The following is a 21,883-nucleotide window of genomic DNA, read 5'->3' as shown; positions in this document are numbered from 1 at the left end:
TACCCTGTTTAAAAACCTAAGTTAAAAAACATACTCATTCTGCTTATAAGAAAAACTAATTAATATACGACCTACTTTTGGTTAGAATAAGAAAGATTGTCGCTGGAGCAGAATCATCACACCCTTTGATTTTTTATTTCAATCAACAATTCCTTTAAAACAGCCAATGAAGGGGCATTTTTTCTTTCTGTACTTAGTTCATTCCATGCAGTTACACCTTGATATGTGAAGTTGCTTATGTTGTCCATAGGCGGTTGCAAAGCGCGTTGCTCTGAGACCCTTGTGTCGGTATTACGGCGAGACCGTAAATTATTTAAGCCAGTGTTGAATTATTTGCCAGAAAATATAAGAAACTGTTGCATCTACAGTAAATTTGAAGCATTACCGGAAGACTCTTTAAAGAATAAAATTGCAACATAGGTCTTTAATAAGCTATACAACAAGGGTTCTTAATTGTTTTGAGTGCCGGACCAGAAAAACATGTGGATTTTCTCCGAGGGCCACTGAGTTTTCGACTTTTACAGAGCTTGTGTCAAAAAAGTTGCACAAATTCATAAGTTCTATGACCTTAAAATTTTTTCTAAAATCTTAAAACTTTTTTAGCAATCATACTTATGCTGATCAAAAATATATAACCTTGCTGAAATTTTGAAATTATTTGTGTGACCTTTTTCGAGTGCTAACTTTTCTATATCACAAAACACATACATTATATTTTTACTTTTTTATGAAAAGAAAAGACAAAAATACCTAAAAGAACACTAGACTAATTCCCATTTTTACTAAAGCCGGTGCACTCTTTAGTATTCACACTGATACAATCGGCTTTGCCCAAAATGGTATATGGGATTTGCCCAAAAAGGAATTCCCAATGTCCAATTGATGTGGCTTTTTTCTGGTTATTCCCAGTATCGTATGGAACCTATGTGCCAAATTACAGCTTTTTCTTATTTTTGTCCAGGTAAAATCGTAATTCCACCACACTACTCCGAAACATAAAGCCCCCCGAAACTACAATAGCAAAAGGCCTCGTATTCATTGTCCCGCTACCTCGTATTAAATGACGTTTTTGGCCTAAGTAAGGCAGACACAAGATTTTGCAGTAAACTCTCATGTTTGGCTTTAAAGAGGTTTGAAGACACGATTTGTTTTTTTTTTAATTCGTGTATTTCGTTTTCAAAATCTGGTACTTTTCTTTGTCTGATGCTTTGCACCATTGACTTGCCTGGGGCAGCGGCCAGACTGTAAAGTATTTTTTCTGTGCGGGTTTACACCAGAACAATAATTTTGAAATTTGCGGATAACGTTTCCCGCCAAATCGTGCGCTGAATTTGAAGCAAATGCTTTCGAAAAGGTTTTGTAGTCTTTGTTTTGTCTTGTTATCAGAAGTCAGAAGTTTAAATGGTGGAACATTCGCGGAGAACGTGAACAGATAAACAAATTTTGTGCGTGGAATTTTGCGCGGACGGAATGAAGGATAAATAACATTGGATCAAACTTTTCGTTCAGTCTAGATCAGAAGGAGAATGGAGATCCCTTCCCGATTTCTTAGGCTCTGGTACTCAGAGTATGTGATATCAAGGCCATGCGCAGATCCAGAAGTAATCCTGATATGATATGGGGGCTTGACACAGGCAATTTATTGCGGATGCGCAACAAAGTTTTCATTCTGGAAACTGTGGAGATTTGCTGCTGTCAAGTCATTTTCTCTTCTATAGCTAGGACCTATTATGAAAGAGGATTTTTGCTAAGATTCGGAAGAAGCTGACCAAAACTGAATAAGCCAAAACTTTATTGTAGAGTGCGAGAGAATTCTAGTTTTATGCGCATAAGCTTAAGAACAGGCAAAATGCGCTAGACTTGTCCCCACAGGACAAAATGCAGGCTTCCATGATTCACTACAAATCTTTCCATATATACCAACATAGGCCTAAACCAGAGTGCAATGTATTTTTTATGCGTGAGGAATTTTTTTCTGCTGCTTACACTTATGCGGGAACAAATCATGTTGCAGAATAACAAGTTAAAAGTTGCGAAATTCAATTTTTAAATAGTATTCTAAGCCTCGTGATGAGCCCTTGCAGAAATCACATGAAAGTCTGTGTTCCAACTGCGTTTTGCAAAAATGCATGGAAGGGATTTGAGCAAAACGGGAACGCATTCCCCTCACATACCGAAACTTTGCAGTCTGGGGCAGCAGCGGTGCCAGGTGTTTTTATATGTTTGATTTGATCTTTCTTTTAATGTTTAAAAATGGCTTTTAAAAAAACAAACATTTCAAAACAAAGCTTTTTGTCTGACAAACTAGGAAGTAGAGACTACCCAGTCTCCCTGTTGTGGTGTTTTAGGATTATCTTGCTTTGTGCTTTGTGTTTGTTTATTAAGTAAACAATTTTGAAGATTTGATACCAGCAATTGTTTATTTGAGAAGTTGTGCACAGTATCCATTGATGAGCCATTTCTTCTTAAAAAATATTGGCTAAAACTTTGTTGTGAGCATAAGCCCTAGAATGCTTACTGGGCTTTGGATCAAAATAGGCCAATCTGAGATGGGAGCACATGACTGTAAAAGATTGCCCATTCAGAGACACTTGCATATAAAAATTATTTATTTATCATACCTTGTATATTCGTTTTTCATTTGTTTTGGTATTTAAGTTATGTCAGTTTCTTTTGTCAGTCAATCCAAGTAGAGTACAAATTATGAATACATACATCTGAAATGCATAACTCACCGATTTTATGATGAGCCCTATTTTGTGCTATTGCTGTATTAGGATTTGATTTTGGTTTCATAAAAATGGTTAATTTTTATTTTTTGCAATTTTCTTATAGGTTTTATTGCCTGTATGGTTAAGAATTTTGTGATTTACACAGAAACACTAGGCAATGATGTAGTTCAAAGCAGAGTCAATTTTTAGTGCTGTAAGATGGGTGTTCATGGCCTCTGGCAGCTGTTGCAGCCGGCTGGGAAGCCTATTCCTCTTGAAATGCTGGAAGGGAAGGTTTTAGCTATTGGTATCCTTTCTACACTAGTCATATCTTTGAATATAGTAGGGCTGCTATATTCGCTTATCACTTAGGCTGATAACCTGAAAACCTTAAAATGATAAGGTCACTGTGAAACATGCTATGATTTAAATGGATTGATTCCTTTTCAAATCTTTTTGCTTTTAGAAGCTTCATTCTAGATATTGAATAATTTTCTTATCTGAATTTTCTTATTCTTATCTTATCTGGCTTTCTTGGGTTAGTAGTGAATTGTTCAAGGTTGGTTCCTTTCTTCTAAAGGCCTCTAATCAAGCAAATCAACATAATATTCTTTCACATTCACATACTGTTGCAAATAGAGTATCTATGTTTACTTTAACATAAATAAGATGTCAGTATCTGGTTGAATAAGGCAGCGAAGGGAATGAGGGACAAATTTGGAAATCCAGTTCATAATGCACACCTTATTGTGATTTTTCATCGCATTTGCAAGTTGCTGTTTTACAAAGTGAAGCCCATTTTTGTTTTTGATGGTGGGGTACCAGAACTGAAGAAGAAGACAATAGTAAGTGTTGTTCTTTCATTTTCATGAATTTTGTAGTGTGTTGTATTTGTCATTTTTAGGTTTCTGACTTTTAACAGATATTTATTCTATTTAGTTCTAATTGAAATAGCTCTTTAGGAAATCTTACAGCTTTAAAGCATCCCTCACACATGCCTGGCTTCCTTAGTAGATCTATTCAAGGTTGTTTGATTATTTGATCTTTGGATTAAGCAAAGATTTTTCGTGTCTTTTGAGTAATTCATTCCTGTTTTTTCCAACCTAAAAGGCTGCCAGAAGAGAGAGAAAAATTGCTGCTGAGGGAAAGGCACACAAGGCGAGTAAGAAAATTCTGCACAACTTTATCAAAGGGAAGGCTCTGGAAACAGTTACAGGAAAGAAAGGGTAAGTAGTCCCAAGGTTTTCTTAGAAAAACACATTTTTTGATTTGTTTGTTGGTGATTGTTTGTATGGTAGAATATACGTCTGTCTTTATCACAATATTGTTGCTCTCTTATGTGTCCAAGTAAGAAAATGTATGTGGACACTAGAATTTGGAAGAATGTATCGAATCAAAGATAAGGTTACACACAGCTTTTGGCTTCTAGATTCTCACAAAGTGTCCTCTTTCTTTTAAAGAATCTCAAAATGGCAAAAAAGGCAGAAACATAAACCATGTAACTAGAATCTTGTTGTACCCTATGTACTTAGAGTTAAGAATATCATTAAAAGAATCATCCTATTTAGAGCCTAAACTGCCAACTTTCTAGCCCTTAACATCTAACATATAAGCTAGCTTCATGTATCAGTCATTCTTTTTCTAAACTCAAGTTCAGTACACATTTTATCTTGAATTTACCGTTTACAATTAAGTGCGAAGATGAAATCTAACTTTTTTCATGTAAGCTCTTATTCAAATGCAATTTCAATATGTGTGAGTTTTTTGTATAAGTGAGTCACATTATTCCTCAATAGAATGAGGCCCGTAAATTCATCAAGACCAGAAGCTCAAGATCTATTCGAACTTCCGCCATTGCCCATTACAAGAGAAAATGTAAGGTAAATCATTTAATACAGTATGGCAGCAGAGAAGAAAACGTCTGTCTGCTATGCTTTTGGATTGCAATACTTTTAATCAATTTATTTCTGCAAACAAACTCCAAAGATTTCTTATTTTGTATATAATCTCTGTATTTCTAAATATGATGTTTTTCTCTTGTGTAAAAAGCAACTTTAAGCAATGTCAAAATTCGTTTCAATGCTTCTAGATGTGGTAATAACAGTATAGAACTGAGATTTCTCAATGAGAAGGAAAAAGTTCAGTTTTGGGAGTATGGCAACAGCCATTTGCCTCAAGGGTGTTGTCATTATGTAGCGGGTTTGTTTATCATGAATAAAAAACTGAATAATGGTTTGCTGGTTTTTTGAAGTCATACATATTTGTATCTTAGCCGTTTTATTTTTGAAAACCAATTATAAAATTTCTTTATTTTGGGTTTTCGTTAGCTCTTCAGAAAGTGATGACAATGTTGATGCAGAGGCAGAATGGATCTCGGGGATGAGAAGTGAAAACGTAGAGGTACGGTAGTACAAATGTAGAGGTTTTTTGGCGTACGTCCAGGGCTATTCACTGTCTTTAAAGCGATGCATTGTCTGATTTTTTTATCATCTCCGGTCTAATCTCCATCTCCTGTCAATGTAACTTTCATAGGACACATTGGACTCGGAATGGGTTGTGAAACTTCATGGGCAAAATAATTCAATTTATTTTAAAGGCTAGGAAGCTGGCCAGCACTTTGCTTCGTAGCTCCTTTCATTGAGTGCAATCAATGGTACTTTTTCTACGATGTTTGATGATTTATTTGAAGTTTCGAAAATGATTTCTGAGACTTGAATAGCAATCCTAGAATCAACTGGCCTAAAGTTTTCTTTTTTCACTTTATTCTTTGAATCAACCTATATTTAAAGAGTATGTCTCATCATATATTCTGTACCTCTGCTTTTAGTATTTGTTTATATCAAATCTCTCCAGCGCTGGATCAATCGAGGCAATATATCATCATGTATGAATGCGAATCGGTTTTATTTGTAGAAAATGCTTGAAGAAATCACAAAAGTCGATATGGATGCAGAGGAATTTAAAACTTTGCCACCTGAAATCCAGCATGAGCTTTTGATGGAAATGAAAGAATCGTATAGACGAAGATATAATAGGAGTAAATCACAGCTGATGCCTGAGGTATTGTGCATACGTCTTTCAACTGATGTTATTTTCACTCCACTGTAGACAGTTTACTCTACTGTATGATATTGCCTTGTGATAGCATTAAGCATGAAACTTAGAGTAGCAACTTAGAACATATCCGTTCTATACACCCAAAAGCATGTACAGCTCTGCCTTTACGGTGTCGAGAACTTTATGACAGACGGGTAAACAGTAATTTTTCATTAATTTGCATCTTATATAAAATTTGAGAATTAGCATCTAGCATCTTATAAAATTTCATCTTCAGGATGCACACGACTTTTCAGACTTCCAATTGAAGAATTTATTCCGTCGTGGAAAAATTACTAAAAAGATCGGGGATGTCAGAAAGGAAATGAATTCTAAATCATCTGGTGATATAGGGGAGTTGGAAGAAGAAAGCTACCTGCGAAAGAATGTGAAAACATTTGAAGCAAGTCGAGTTGCCTCTGAGGATAAACGACATTACATTTTGCTGAAAAAAGACAAAAAGAAAGGGGAAAATATTTTATTCAGTTCGTCAATAGATATAACAAGCCAGTCGGATATTTATAAAGGAGTCAAGCGAAAAGAACATTTTGAACGCTTGGAAAGAGAACCAATCAAGTTTAATAGTTCGTCTATTGATGGGTTGGGAACTACCGATTTTATGTCTGATACCACGGAAGAAAGTGATTTTGACGAGGAATTCTCATCTAGAGAAGCTGAAAAGTTCAGAATAAGTCAAAAGAAGGAGGTCGAAGGTGACAAATCAAAGGGCAAAGTTAAAGGGGTTGAGTTGAGGGGCCAAGAATCAGGGGGCAAACGTGAAACAGAGAGAAGTTTGCCATATGTGGAGGATGCCTGTTTGAATTCTCTAGGGGCTATTTCTAATGAAACAAACGAATCGTTTGAGGTTACCAGGTCTGTAAACACAACACAAGTAGATAAAAAGTTGGTCAGTTTTCAACCGGAAAGTAGTTCTGACGATGCAGAGAATTTCTCAAGTGAAAATGCCAATGATGATTTAAACGCTCCTATTGATGATGTTGCTGCAGCAAAATACACTTATGGGTCTCTCCGTGAGGGGGAAATTGAATCTCAAGTGGTCCCCTCTACGGTACCAAACAGTGCGAAAGCAAGTTTTGTAGTTGAGGATTCCAGTTGTGAAGAATTGGCAACCGTTGAAAAAACAGTAGCTGATGAACTTTCAAATGACCGAAAATCGCCGGTGTTTCCTTCAGAAGACCTCCGAACAACACCAGCGACCGTGCCAATTACGGCCAATAAAGGTGATCATTTGGTGGAGATGGAAGGGGTGCAACCAGATCAAGATGAGGGCTTCGCCAATGATGGTAATTATTTTCATTTAGTAAGTTGCAGTTATTAGCAATGCATGTCATTCTATGCCTGAACTGAATGTTCTCTTAAAATAATGGTCAGATATGGAAAATATAATAAGTGCTCAAGTTTTTAGGCTAATTTGCCGAATCATCCCTCTCATACCACAAAAAACATCTAAGCCAACCTTTCACAGTGGCACTATCGGATTCTTATGTACCAACACCACCCCCCTCCCACTTCCCGATTCACATATTATTTGTACCTTAAATGCTGAATTTAATATATGGCATTTAATTTTTTTCTGATTGCTCAGAATTCTTAAGCACTCGGCTTGCTCTGCATTTCTGAATCAACCCGGTAACTGAAACACGAGTGACTCTTTTTCTTTCTTAATCATGTATTGAAATCATGTTTCTCACGTTCAGTGGCAAGGTAACAATGATTTTTGTAATTGTAATTCATTAATAATCTTGTTTTATCTGGGTCATTGAAGTTATTCTTTCTTCTCAACAATCCTGCAAGTAAATTGAACTGTTATTTTTCAAGATACTGAAGTGACTCCCGTCTCTTAGATACGAAGGCAACTGAGATGATAATAGATGATGATTTTGATTATGATGATGTATCTGCGATTCCTAAGCCTGAAAACTTTGATAGCAACAAGAATGAGAAGGATGAAAGAGCGCTTGTCTTGGATAGTGAAGAATTCGACAGATTCAAGAACACTATCCAGGACTGCCAATCTGAGGTAAGATTTTCTTATAGTTTCTGATTCTCTAAAGATACCACAACCTTTGCTTGATTTAGCACATTAAAACCATACATCTGTGGAACATGAAGCTTTGCACGTGAACTAACAATGCGGCAAATGACCTTCTCGAAAACTCAGCAATAAATGTAGTATTCCTAAAGTTCTGGTGATTGTTTATTAAGCCAATCATATAGCTGCTGCCTTGTTAAAAGAAAAGTAAAGCAAGTTAAGTTGATAAAACAGAAGAAATTTACCTTTGATTTCAAACCAGTCTTTCAATTGAAACAAGGTTCGTTAAAATAATCCAATCCTATGTCCAGCTTCTGCTTTTATCTTTGTTGCCACAGAAAATTTTAGTTCATGTCAGGCCCTTTCTAAAAACTGGGGTCTGCTTGAGGTAGATTTCTTCGAAGTGTTTGAAATCGCTTCTGGTTTTTAAACCCCCGTTATGGTTGCAGAATTTCAAAAATCGCAGTACTATGAAGTTATCAATCGTAGTAATGGGACAGGGGCAAATTATGTAAATCCAGTTGACCTATTGTTTTCCAATTTGCAAATTTAAACGTATATACCCTAACTTACCTTTACATGCTAGCATGAAGTTATCTAGAGTCCTGTCGCCATGAGTTGGTGCATTAATAGCAAATAAATGTTATCTTGTTTGAACAAATGTTTATAAAAGATCTACACACTATCAAAAGACACCTTCATGTGTCCTCTAAACGACGTTTTGAATATACCCTGACATACCCTTACAGCTAGCATGAAGTTTGTTCCTGCTAGCATGAAGTTATCTATAACTTTGCCAAGCAAAATAGAGAAAGTTCTCTGTTTTGGAAGATTAAACTCTGTTCCGTGATACAGACTCAGCCGGTTCCATATTACTAGCACTTTTTCTCTTAGAGGAATGCTGTTTTTCCCTTGGAGTTACGGAGTTACGTTTTGATGTTATTTACGCTTAGTGCGAGTTTAGATTTTTTCTTAGTACCACTTATATGTAATAAGACTCAGTTGCTCAAGTTTGCATTTTATGTTAAGAATATTGTCTCATCAGTTGAGTTTTAAAATGTAGCAGGCCAGAGCTTATGATGTGTCCTAAGAGAACGGGGCCAGATCAAGATCGAGGATCATTTTAACAGCTGTAAGCCGTTTAAAATTATACTTTCATTTTGGTTTAATAAATATTGGATGCACCCTCTGAGAAACTTTGTTGATCGTACTGCGTAAGAGTTTTATTGCATATGTATCTCATATTTATGTTATTTGTGGTTGTTTTAACAGGAACAAATAAATGCCGTACAGGATTCTCTGCAACAGGAGCAAAGCGAGCTTCTTAGAGAAAGAGATCGCCAGACACGTGCTGCAGCCTCAGTTAGTAACGAGGAATACACGGACGTGCAGGTAAACGCTTTTTCTCTGTTATGTGATAAGGTTTTTGACTGGTGACTTTGTTTATGGAAGTGACTTGCCAATTGTTTTTGCGAGTCGAACGCAAAATCCAGCTTAAAATGTATTGACTTTTTGCGACAAGTCATTTTCTCAACCTTCAATAGCTTGAGCGCTTTCATGTGCCTTTAAACTAGATTTTAAGCTTTCATAAACATTTTAAGCTTAACTAGCATGTCATCTTTCTGTAGTCTTGTCTAGCCTTCAATCTCAGGTAACTAATTCGCACAATCAAAGCCAGTAAGTCACAAATTTTGTTGCCTTGGTCAAAAGCCTGTTTTAAAGGGTGTTTTTTGCCTTTAACTGGTCTCGCAATGGTTTTTTTAATGGGCTTTAGAGATTTTGTATAAGGCCTGTAACACGCAGTAACCATATCTGAAACTCGCAACGATTGAGGCCAAGCAAGAGGTCAAACCTAAGACTGCAAAACAAGCTGTATGCATCGATGTTGCACGTTGCAATAACCTTTAAAATTGCCAAGGCCATCGTCACTGCGAGACAAGATCATGGACAAGATGCACGATGAATCTTTTTTATTACAAGTATCAGATTACCCTTTGAATTCAGTTTGCATGAGGTAATCTTTCATCACCAACAAGTAGCCGAGATATTATGTATATGCTTTCTCCATTTTTAAAGTAACGAAAAGTACCTCTAATTGATATTATCTTAAAAGTCTTTATTTCTTTTATGTCCTCCGTTCTAGGAATTACTGCGTCTGTTTGGTATTCCTTTTATTACCAGTCCAATGGAAGCGGAGGCGCAGTGTGCAGTTCTCGACATTACAAAACAGACCGATGGCTCGATAACTGATGACAGCGACATCTTGCTATTTGGTGGGACAAGGGTCTATAAGAATATTTTCAATCAGGATAAATATGCCGAGCTTTTCTTGATTGAGAATGTCAAGCACGCACTATGTGAGTCACTTTTTTAACATCAAGATTTTTCAACAACATGTTTTGTTTCTAGGACTGATGAAGCGGTAAGGCACCGGCAAGTATCTTGAAACCAATGATATAAATACGACAAAATCGCTAGATATCTAGCTCTATGGTTATTGGCTAAAGTAAAATCACACATGTCGTGAATGGGCAAAAAGTAAATTTCACACAAAAGCTAAGAACGGGAAATTTCCAAGCAGGTGAATATAAACCAAAATAGTTGATGATCTGTCTAGTTTTTAAAGGTAACTTTGTTTTAAAGGTAACCTTTAAGGTTTTCAACCATCTATGTTTATAAACGAGGTTTTGAAATGATACGCCAGCAAGACCGGACTAAGACAGGAGCTGAAAAAGACTATTCAATATGGCCTGAGCACAAGACCACGAGAAACAGGGTGACTAGTGAACTCCGAAGAGCTATCGAGGGCTACTATAGCACCTTCATATGTGAGAATTCCATAACCCCAAAGAGATGTTGAAAACAATTAATAAAGTCTTAAACAAAAATCAATGTTCAACGATCTCCAGATCTGTTATGTAAAGGGGCCAGCTTGTCCCAAAACGAAAGGAGATTGTGAAAGCACTTAGTACCTTCTTACTACTACTATAGTGCTTCAAGATCGAAAAGGAATCCGATGACCCCCGGAAATACCTAATTGATAACGAACCATCCACGGCCCCTTGTTTCGAGTTGCATCCAGTTGATCAAGTTACATCGTGAATGTTAAGTATTGTGGTGGCCTCGTACTTCCATCCAAAGATATACATAAAATCATTTGTGTTGCAGAGAAGACTTTAAGAGTTGCTGTAAGTGGCAAAGATTCTAAAAAAGGATTATTTCAAGAAAAAACATAAAAGAAATATTGATAATTAAAATGAATCAGCAACTTGCAGGGAATCATGTGTTTTTCTGATTTGGGAAATGAATTACGTTCAGAAGACCTCCATCCAATCAAGATGAGAAAGAACATCGTCGAAAAGTGTGTCGCGAAGTAGCTGCTCAGAAATGAATAACATTACAACAAAAATGTCATTCTTAAAGACATGATAGGTGTCAGACACTTTTTTTTGTTTCAAGGAATTGACATTTACACATGCTTTTTATTTACGGGAGATAATTGGAATGACTCTTATTGGGACTCCGTGAAATGCATTATCAAGTTGTCAGATTGCAAAAAAGCCCAATATTTTTACATTCATGTGCGACTTTTTTGGGATTAAACAAGAAGGCAACCTTCCAGAAAGGGTTAACGTTCCCTAGGCCAGAGTTTCCTTGCAAACGCTGCATCAAAAAGAATATTTCAAAAATTTCTTAATTCCCGTTTACCAGCACAATTTAAGATGTAAAACCTTCGAAATGAATACGACTAGCTAATAAAATACAATTCACCTTAAAAAATAATCAAGATTTTCGAAGATCTTGCTTTTTTCATCTAACCAACTCTTATGCCAAATCGTACCATATTTTTGCCTATTTACCGCTTCAATGAATTTGCCTCACACAATTTACCTCTTTCCCTCCATTCAGCTCTGTTTTTCCTTTCATCAACATCGCTTCTCTCTAATAAGACCGAATTTCAGTTCTACTCCTGTCTTCATATATTGTCCAAAACGAGCAGCTAAGGAAGATTTAACTTATTATCAATTTTGGATCAAAATTGTTATTCACAAGTTGCCCAGGCAGAGTGAAAATTAATTAAAAGTCTTTGGAATTATTGGGATAGAGCTCAACCTTGAACAATAGTCGCAGCAAAGTTGCATTTTTTCAGAAGTTATTTATATTAAAGATTAGATGAAAAAGCTTTGAAGAGATAGACATCAGTCGTACATGAAAGTCATATATTCAAAGCAAATTTTAAAAGTGACATAGACTGAAAATTAAAGAAAGTTCTCATCTATACGAAATAACAATTCTTTAAGGAGAGTAGCTATGACGTTTCATGATGATTTTTGTTACAGTCGACTGTGTATGGTATGCAGGCACTGTTTATACTTTAAATCCGCGTGATATTAGATGATATCAAGACTTTCTAATGAGTAGCAAGGATCGTATCATTGGCCGAAATGATTAAGTAAACCATTTTAATTAATAGACTTTGAAGATGAATTATTTTAAAGATATGCTCGAAAATCATCTTCTTAAAACTTTTAAAGTCATGAAAATCATAAAACAGGGCATTTTTAATGATTTCCACGAGAGGGGAATATAACTGAAGGGCCCCAAATTCTTAAAGTATTAGTCTGCCACAAAGACAAATGTCGATTGCTTATCACTGAATTGTCACTGATATCCTCACGAAAACTGATTTTAGATATATTTATTCAACAGAAGTATTCTAGAAGCATATATACAATTATGCAAGTGATTATATGTTACAAAGTTTGAGTCCAAACGTTCTGTACTTAATGAACGAACCAATTGATTGCTGTGCTCAGGAGGGCCAACTCTTAACACTTTTTGTTTCAACCTGTGGATCATTATATGCGTCCACCATAAGATGCATTAAGAAATTCCAATACTTTTACAAAAAGTCGCTGCTTTGCACTTCTTTGTTACACCTGCTTAAGGACAGCGGCCTGACATAGAGCTCTATGCTTTATCATTTTCCTTACGTCGTATTGCTTCTTTGTTTCTAGATGATTTTAAGTGATCTCATAATTAAGTAAACCTCATAATTAAGAACCCCCAAGAGGCTGAAATTTGCAAAGGTTCTTATATATATGAAAAAAATATGGTTTTTAAAATGGCAATTTTACACAGGCAAATTAAACCAGCTTAGAGTAAATCAGGTTGTGGTATATTGCATTCTAATTGGATCATCTAACAAAACACATTTATTTGATTGGTTGAAATTTAACATGAAAATCAAAGCTAGTCTATATGTGTCCGTTAAAGTTATTTTGATGGAAAACATTGTTAATGTGTGCAAGGCCTGTACGTATATAAGAACCTTGTTAAGAACCTTTTACATTGGAATGTAAAATAGCAGCCTGTTAATTAAGAACCTATTCAGGCTGACAGAAAATAACCTAGGTTCTTTTATGCGGGTTTCTACTGTATTGTTGGAATCTGCCTCTTTTACTGTGCAACTGACTTTATACTTGTCGGTAAAATCTTCTGTTAAAAATTCTGCAGTGGGAGCATCCTAGAAAGCACTTTCTTATCTTTAAAACTTGCATCTGTGCCTAACAGATAACTTTCTTTCATAGCGTCAAAATTGCATTCACTTCACATTCACTCCTAGCACTGTCATTCGTCTTTTCAACAGGTTTTAAAAGCTGTTGTTGGTGATCTTCTGTGTTTTTGTTTGAGCTGGCAAATTGGAATAGCCCCATTTTGACTAAGGCTACTGGGTTAAAAGTCCAGTTTTTCCTTCACTGCTGTGACAAGCAAAAGGACAAATTTCCCACCAATCAGTACGTTAAAATTAGAAATCTGTCCTAAGGCATAATCAAGGGAGATTGCAATCATAAATGAAAATCAGCCAAAACTGAACTATCATCAAAGATAAGTTTTGACAAGTTTTATTTTGTTTATATCTTTTCTTTTTCTAACTTGATGAGCGTGCAATTCAAACAATCTCTTCAGTTTTTGTTTCATCATTTTTGGTCCCTTTACGAGTGACGAGCAAACGACTCTGCCAGGCATGCATTAAGGAAATATTACTATGAATTGTATTGCACTAGGTATTCTGTTTTGTCTCAATTTCACGCAACGTACAGCTTGCTTAAGGTTTCATCTCTATGGCTTTACCGCGTCAACAGCCAGTTGCGTCACTTGCATGTTTATACACAGACTTTGAATAAATGAGTACTACTCTTAAGCCTTTTTTAATTCGACAAAGCTGTGGATATGTTCCTTATTGTTAAAGCAACTGCACCTTGGTCAGTTGATATAACAAAGCTTTCTTGTTCAAACAAAGGTTTTCTTGGTAATAAAAGCTCCTTGTGTTCACGTCGTAGATTTCTTTAAATCAATCCTCAATTAAACATTTAATATTTAATGATCTATTCTCTCTGTCTATTTTTAAGGCCTGTATGAATGACTTTATTTCTTAACTTTGATAATCTCTTTATTACATAGCTCTCGTGATATTTAAGAGGTTTAGGCCATGTTTGAAAAGTTAAGTTTAACTTGTGCAAGAATCAAGAATTTTTCTGTGATGGTCAGTGGTGTATACTGTATCAGCATATGGCTAAACACCGGTGTTTAAATATGCAAGTAGAGACGAGAAGTTGTTCCTAACTTTGGAATGTACAACAATGTCGCAATTCTTTTAAAACAAATCCCCTCCTTAAATATATTTACCCCTCCTTGAAAAGTCGTTATAGAATGTTGACTCGTACAGCCTTATATTCTTTTCAAACTTTTGTCATTTATCGTTCCAAAATGAGACTAATGCATATTTAACTTAATGAGACTGTTTTAATTTCCGTGAAGGAATAATAAATACCGGAAACCAAAATTGCAGTAGAAATATTTTCAGGCAAAGGATTAACATGGTTTTTTCAACAGGGGTTGCTGCCCATTTGAAGGAGCAAATTTCTAAAATATACCTTCTCTCATCTTGGTGTTTGCGTTGTTTGTGTTTTTTGAAAAGGGACGTATTTCGAGAACATGCACGCTAATCAATGTTGTACGTACAAATCTCGTTATCCCTCAGCAGCTATCATAAGATGAATTTTAATCTTCAATCGTTTTAGAGACATTCTCTAAAACACTATAAGATTGCTTGAGAGAAAGGACGATGATTGAGTTTAACATTTCTTAAAACTTTTATTTCTTTTCAGTTCTTGACCGCGAAAAAATGATTGCTCTCGCTTACCTGACTGGCAGTGATTACACGGAAGGAATTCACGGTAAAAACTAGAGTTTTTTATGATGTGCATGTAACTATTAGAACAGTGAACTGGGGAACTCTTAGAAGTGGGATATTGAACAGAAGCGGGGAGGGGGTGGGGGGTTGTGTAGACTTTCCTTTATCCTCTTCGTGTTATTTCTTGATTCAGTCCCTTTCGGAGTAGGATGCGGATGAAAAAAGAAACGCTTATCCACTCAGTTTTTTCTTTTGCTTTTCCTTCTGCAAAAACAGTTTACCAAAAGGAAAGTGACTTAATCCTGATCATCATGAAAAAGCCTATCGAAGAAGCAAAGAGGAATTGGTGGTTCAATTATGTGGCAATTTGGCAACTTTCCTCTTTTAAATGATTGAAAAAAGAAATGATATAATATATATTTGTTGATTATACAAATGGCCAATGTACGAAAATGCCTACATTCATCCAGCTATTTGTTGTAATGAAATTACCTGATGAGTTGGATTTTTTTAAACTTGTGAGTTTTATACCTTTGCAATACCTTTGCAATACCTTTGCATTCTGGTTCCAACCGTGATTGTCAAATTATATTTATAACAACACATCGTTTTACGTTAACTTGCTGCTTCGTTTTGAACTGTGCTCCAGTGTCTCCATATTTTCCGCCCCTGGTCTCCCTACATGTATTCCGCCCCTGGTCTCCCTACATGTTCCCCGTGTTTCACCCCTGATCTCCCTACATGTCCCCCGTGTTTCACCCCTGTTCTCCATACATGTTCCCCGTGTTTCTCCCCTGTTCCAACTTGACCTTTATCCAATCTGATATCTAATATAATTTCCTTGTAAGATTTAAGGGTAGATTGAGACTTAAGCTTTCCTTATCTTATCGAGTCTTGCCTTCGTTCGCCAAAAAAAGGTTATTATTACATTCTGCAGATCAAACACAATAGCTTCTACTATTTGAAGCTTCTACTATTTCTGGGTGTAAAATTATCGGAATTAAGTTATAAGTTTCTGATCGCTTTTGATGGACACTAGGGGTACTATCTTACCCTTGTTGGCTGACGCCCTTGAAAATAAAGCTTTTATTTTGAAATGGTCTTTTCGATTCATAAAAATTCATCTGAAAGTGTGACAGTTCTGAAATGGTTCATCATTTAAACTATGTTTTATTTTTTCAAGGTATTGGTGTAATTACTGCAATGGAAATTCTTCAGGAATTCGGTGGCGAACCAATGCAGGCTTTGGCAAGACTCAAGTATGTTCAAAATTTGTTAAGCCGCATTTGGTGTTGCCCCTTATTTTATCTCTTAAACAACTTGCGGTATACTATTGCGACATCAAGCATGCGGCTGGTGCTGAATTTCGCATTTGGCGATCAGCTGTTTAAGTTCTGAGGGCTAGGGTATGAATTCAAAGCATCACATGAGAAAATTAACCAAAACTTAAACATAGTGATATCATATATTTAAGATAAACACTAGAGTGATCAGCACTCAAGCACTAACGGGGTAAGCAAAAGACAACAAGACTATCAAGCATTGAAAATTGTTTTAAAATCTAGGATAAAAGAAAAAGTAAGCCAAAGTAAAATAATGGTTTATGTGAAGTTTCTTTAAACAGGATTATCATGCTTTATCATGCAATTATTTAAGCAAATGAACAAGATTTCCAGAGATAACAAAAGATTTTCAGTTGCCAATTCTGGAGAATGTATTTACTTCATCGTTTTCGTGGAGATTTGTCAATTTCTGGTTCATTTGCTGGAGGAAAAATGAGAAGCTTTTATGATTCTGACAGGAGGTTAACCACAATCGCAGCTGTAAGATTATCAAAAGTAGGCCAATGCTACAATAGTCCCATTACCATTTGGAAATAGGGTAGTCAAACAGTTTAATCAGATAGAAATTGACGTTCTTTCAATATGGTTGATACAATGGAAAAATGAGTTTGATTTTCCATTGATTTGGAATGCATTTAAAAGAAATAATTAGTGCTACATAAATATATTGGGTTGATTACACGTTGGTGAGATGATCACACAGACAACTTGCCGTGGTAAATCCAACATTACCAAAAGTAAGGAAAGTAGTCAATGAAGAAGGTGCTCTTACATAAGGCAGGAAATTTCCCTAATAAATATTCTCATACAAGAAAGGCCAAGAAATGAGCAATGGGAAATTTTAATACTGATTTCTACTCATTGAGTAGAGCAACTGTTAGTAATCACGCCTGTGGATAAAACAGAACTTAGCTCTTATAAAAACCACTCGTACACTGTCCTTTGATTTGTCATGGCTGACAGTACATTTTTAGCCTGAATAGGCTCCTTTTTTGCCTATGAAGAAAATCTTTTGGTTTTAACCCCCATGGAGAAAATTTTATACTTTTCAAATGAGTTTTATTGTTTCTGTTTCTTCCCCAATCCTTTTTTTCGCTCTGTAGGATTTCAATTTTGAGTCCTTCTAGGTATGCATCCAACCCAGCATATTTTCACAGAAATAAGATCCTGACGGTCAGGTCTACAATTAGGAGCTGTCTAGTCTCCATACTGCTCGACCTTATGACGTAATTAGTTTACCCTAAACCTAACCCTAACCCTAAACATAAACATAAACATAAACCTAACCCTAACCCTAACCCTAAACCTAACCCTTTACTTGAAATAATTAATCATACTAATTTATGACTATTAATCATGCTTATTTATGACTATCAGATCGAGCAGTATGGAAACTAGACAATTCCCTACAATTAGATTTTCCCATACAATAATACAATTTGGCCTCACCCTTTCTAAACCTCTCTCTCAGTAATTTTCAGATTTTGTGTACGCAGTTTTGGAAAAACCTAAAAACACTCTAGACTGTGGCAGCCACTGTGTCTCCGTCGTGTATTTGAATGTGCCCTATCCTTTGCTCTAATTTTTGCTTAGCTATCTATTCAGAATCTCCACAATTGTGTTTAAAACATTAAAGTTTAACGTTTCACTGTAGAGCTTCAATGCTACTCAACATGTCAAGACATGTTGCTTCATAAAACTTCTGCAATTGTTTTGACTTTGCTTCGTAAAAACCGTTCTTTTCATGATAAATATCTAGAGCTGTTTTGTGCTTTTGAATCCAGTCTTTTGTCTCGCCTCTTTTGATGTGTTTTCTTTTCATTTGACAACTCGCTTTCTTTTCTTTCAACTGTATTTCAAGATCTTTTGTAATATTAAATTTCCAGATTTTGTCTGCATTTTAAGTCACTGATGAACGCGTTTTCCCTTTTGTTTACTTTTCAGACGTTGTTATTTTGGTTTCCTTCTCTTTTGTTGACTTATTAAAATAAAGCATTTGAAGAAAATTAAACCTGTCAGTTACATAATTCCTTCACCTGGCATTTTTATCAAGATATTTACCAATTGTTCAAACATAACGTTCACAAAACTTATCAGCAAATATATCAACCTCCTTCACCGCGCCTGAATTTTTTACATGATTTGTTTAATTTAGAATTTACCGTCCCGACTTCAGCTTAATACCTAGATTTTTCAGGTAGTAATAAATTTTTGTTTAATCTTACAAGCGCGCGTGTTTCTGTTGATCCTTGAAGCTTTTTATGCCGGCCAATTTTGTTGGGGAGCTAATTATCTTTTAAGAGAAAGATCTCTCAGCAAGGAGAAACAGCAGTACTTTTTATGATTATGATGTGACCGCGGAAGATGAGTAGCGCGAAGGATGTGCAATGCAAGTTGTAGGGCAAAAATTGTTTCCTTAGACCCCGTTTACACGAGAGCGGATCCGAACCGGATCGGATCCAAAAGAGTACGGATAGGCTTTGCGTTTACACGGGAACTGGTGGATCCGTATACTTTTGGATCCGCTATCCGAACACTTTTGGGATTGCTTTCAGAGGTGATCCCGTATGGATCCGATCTGGACCGAATCCCGTGTAAACGGGTGGATCTGGTCCAGATCGGATCCGTCTACGTTATTTGTCGAAAGTGAGACTGAATATTTTTCAATTCAAGGTAGTTTGAATATGTTATCCGTGGCTTTTTGGCGCCAGAAAACCGAACATCAAGTTGATAGACTACTGTGTTGAAGAATTATTACGAAACTTTGACGATATGCCGTCGTACTTTGTCCTTATATTTTCTCAATCCTGTCCACTTGCAAGCTTTGCAGTTTTGTAGTCCAATACTACTTTTAAAAGTAGCGCAGTTTTTTCTTCAGTCCACGAAAATTTACCCTTTTTAGCGTTACATCCCTCCATGTTCAGGTTGAACTGTGTTTTGATCACGCACAAAGTTCTGAAAACGTCATATACGCGCCAATTTTCGAAGAGCGCATGCGCGTAACCAATTGAATTCTGGATCCATTCCCGTGTAAACGCAAATGGTCCTGGATCGGATCCCGTGTAAACGCATTGCCATTTCAGGGATCGGATACTTTTGGATCCGATCTGGTCCAGGTCTCGTGTAAACGGGTCTTAGAGTAACATTCCAAAGACACCAGGAAATCAGTCGTGAGGCTACGTTCCCACATCATCGAGAACGAGTGAGTCTGGTAGTACATCGGCGCAAATCGCTCAATCTTCCATAAACCTCTGGCAAAAAGAGGACGCTAACTGAATTTCCGCAAAGCCCGGATTGTAATTGATTTGGGCGATGGAATAGACGTGAAAAATATCCTTTCCTGATTATGAGCTGATGCACCATTCAGGGTGCGCGAATGGGGAAGAACGAACGGTATACTTGTTATGAAGTTCAGAAGAAGGAGCCTCTGATGGGCCTTTGAATACCTCCAGTTCAACCAAGAAAGTAAAAAGGCTATGAGACCAAACATTTGACCTAAGCATGAGTTTCAGTTTGCCAAACGGGAGTGAAATTCACTAAAGTGACAACCACTCTGATGTAGTTCTGTTGATATTCTGCCTCGTTTAAACGAAGGTAGTTTCATCCAACAGGCCTCAACAGGACTGTCTTGGTTGTCTGTTGGCATCATGAATGCTCCTCTAAAAAAGCTCCTCTGCCAAAAATGCGAGATAAACTTTTTCTTGCACTTGAGCTCCTAAATCCGGGGTCGTGTAACAGGGGTATGGAGTGAAAGGTAACTTGAATTTGTGTATCTGAAGCTTCTGTTTGAAGAGAAATCCAAAGTGAACAACAATCCGAAATCAAAACCAAGTGATTTTCAGTCAGGCGTCGTGTAGCCTGGACTTAAGTCCAGACCCGGACCCGGACCCAAGTCAGAGTTTCGCGCTTAACACGATCTTCGGGCAGCTGCACGCTTATATGTAGCATTATCTTTTTTTCAATTTTCTAGGAACTGGTTTGAGGAGGTTAAAGGTGTGGACGAGATAGACTTTTTTCAAAAAGATTCAAAGCTAAAAGCCAAACTGGTATGTTTAGAATTAATCCTTTCAACTTAACATGACACAAACTGGATTTGAAGGGAAGTTTTCTAAGCAGGAAGCAAGAAACTAAGTATTTATTTTATTCTTTTCTTTCTATTTGTTATCACCCGATGTGAAGATGAGGGAAGACGGGGGGTGGCGGTTTTCTCATTTAGTGAAGTTTTAACTTTAGGTGTTCTTGGGCTAGAGTGTTTTGCCTGCCTGATGTTTTCCTCGCTTTGTATTTGACTCCTAGCAGTTCTAAAGACGAACATCCTTTTTAATATTTGCTATCATTGATTTTGGTTAACATCGTATATGGAAATTCTGCTTTCTTTATCAATAGACATATTTAGATTGATTTCATCACGGTACATGTATTTCATATTTTGATCTGGTCCATTTTTATTAATTTTGTCAATTTTTCAACTAATCTCCTTAAATTTCGTTGACTGACGGCATAAAAATAATCTCATTATACTTGAAACTTCTCTTTGAACATAGCGCACAGTGGACCTTCCCAAGTCATTTCCAAACCCTCAAGTCTGGAATGCATACATCAACCCAACAGTTGATCCCTCGGACGAGCCATTTGAGTGGGGTAAGCCTGACCTGGATTCAATTAGAGAGTATCCTTTTCGATCATTAAGTAGGCCTTAGATTTTGGAAACTCCGCTTGGAGCTTCTTAGGTCGAAAAACACTTTTTTGTAAGGTATTGAAGAAAATTCAAGAAATTTATCCGATTTTATTGGAAAAATTTTGGAACGATGATCACTTTTAATTTAAAAACGATAAATAAATGTGATTTTATCGCGTGGCAACATGGTGCCAAAAAGTAACCCGGTTGACAGGCATTTCCGTTGTTGAAAGTTGCAATCTATAGATTTCATTGGGCCCCCACTTAGGCCACTGCATCAATCAACCCTATTCGCTTAGCCAACACCACCCTTCCCCAAACTGACTCAATCCACTGACCGCTTGCTATTTTGAAAAGTCTTACTGCTACCTCATTCCCAATGTTCCATTGGCGCATTGCTCTCTCCACTGGCGACTTTAGGGTTGTGTTTTGAAGCAAAAGTTTATTGAAGAAATCGGAAAATATAAAAGTTTCATCATCAAGTCATCATTTAATCATAAGGGAACGTTTCCTTAACAAACAGCAGATATGCTCGTTTGAAGTTTGCTTGGCCATCTTCACGCACAGACGAAATCGTTCTCCCACTCATGAAGCAGCTTAATTCTACTCAGGTAGGTTTTTCATTAATTGAAAAAGATGGCATTTTTTTCCAAAAAAAGCTCTAGTTTGGTGCGCCAAATGAAAGTTTAGTCTATCATTGGCTGGTTCTAAGTTACGGACATAACAGAGACCAGAGGCGTCTAGAAAAGTTCTAATTTTAAACCCCAGTTCTACGCGCCTAAATATACTGAACAAGGTGCAAGG

The 21,883-nt window shown here is 36.5% G+C and overlaps 1 protein-coding gene across 3 annotated transcripts in view; it reads left to right on the top strand.

Annotated features, from left to right (window-relative positions):
• The first annotated feature begins 1,047 nt into the window (after positions 1-1,047).
• LOC148957097 (DNA excision repair protein ERCC-5 homolog) overlaps positions 1,048-21,883 on the top strand; it is a 23,662-nt gene continuing 2,826 nt past the window's right edge. Inside the window, exons 1-16 of one of the 3 annotated variants that reach the window (XM_089115805.1) lie at positions 1,048-1,130; positions 2,836-3,018; positions 3,381-3,556; positions 3,822-3,937; positions 4,508-4,591; positions 5,039-5,111; positions 5,625-5,771; positions 6,046-7,111; positions 7,673-7,848; positions 9,133-9,252; positions 10,004-10,217; positions 15,033-15,101; positions 16,242-16,317; positions 20,372-20,447; positions 20,946-21,070; positions 21,606-21,690. In XM_089115805.1, coding sequence (XP_088971931.1) covers positions 2,931-3,018; positions 3,381-3,556; positions 3,822-3,937; positions 4,508-4,591; positions 5,039-5,111; positions 5,625-5,771; positions 6,046-7,111; positions 7,673-7,848; positions 9,133-9,252; positions 10,004-10,217; positions 15,033-15,101; positions 16,242-16,317; positions 20,372-20,447; positions 20,946-21,070; positions 21,606-21,690 — 2,691 coding nt within the window. In that variant the 5' untranslated portion in view covers positions 1,048-1,130; positions 2,836-2,930. Of the gene's footprint in view, positions 1,131-1,154; positions 1,355-2,835; positions 3,019-3,380; positions 3,557-3,821; positions 3,938-4,507; positions 4,592-5,038; positions 5,112-5,624; positions 5,772-6,045; positions 7,112-7,672; positions 7,849-9,132; positions 9,253-10,003; positions 10,218-15,032; positions 15,102-16,241; positions 16,318-20,371; positions 20,448-20,945; positions 21,071-21,602; positions 21,691-21,883 lie in introns of those variants that run through there. The other 2 variants (XM_089115803.1, XM_089115804.1) reach the window with 2 other exon arrangements.

The sequence above is a fragment of the Rhopilema esculentum genome, unplaced genomic scaffold (genome assembly GCF_057945365.1).
Source record: "Rhopilema esculentum isolate cy_ngs unplaced genomic scaffold, ASM5794536v1 HiC_scaffold_37, whole genome shotgun sequence".
Taxonomy (NCBI): Eukaryota; Metazoa; Cnidaria; class Scyphozoa; order Rhizostomeae; family Rhizostomatidae; genus Rhopilema; species Rhopilema esculentum.
Note: the sequence above shows the minus strand (reverse complement) of the source record. Positions and strands in the feature narration are given on the sequence as shown.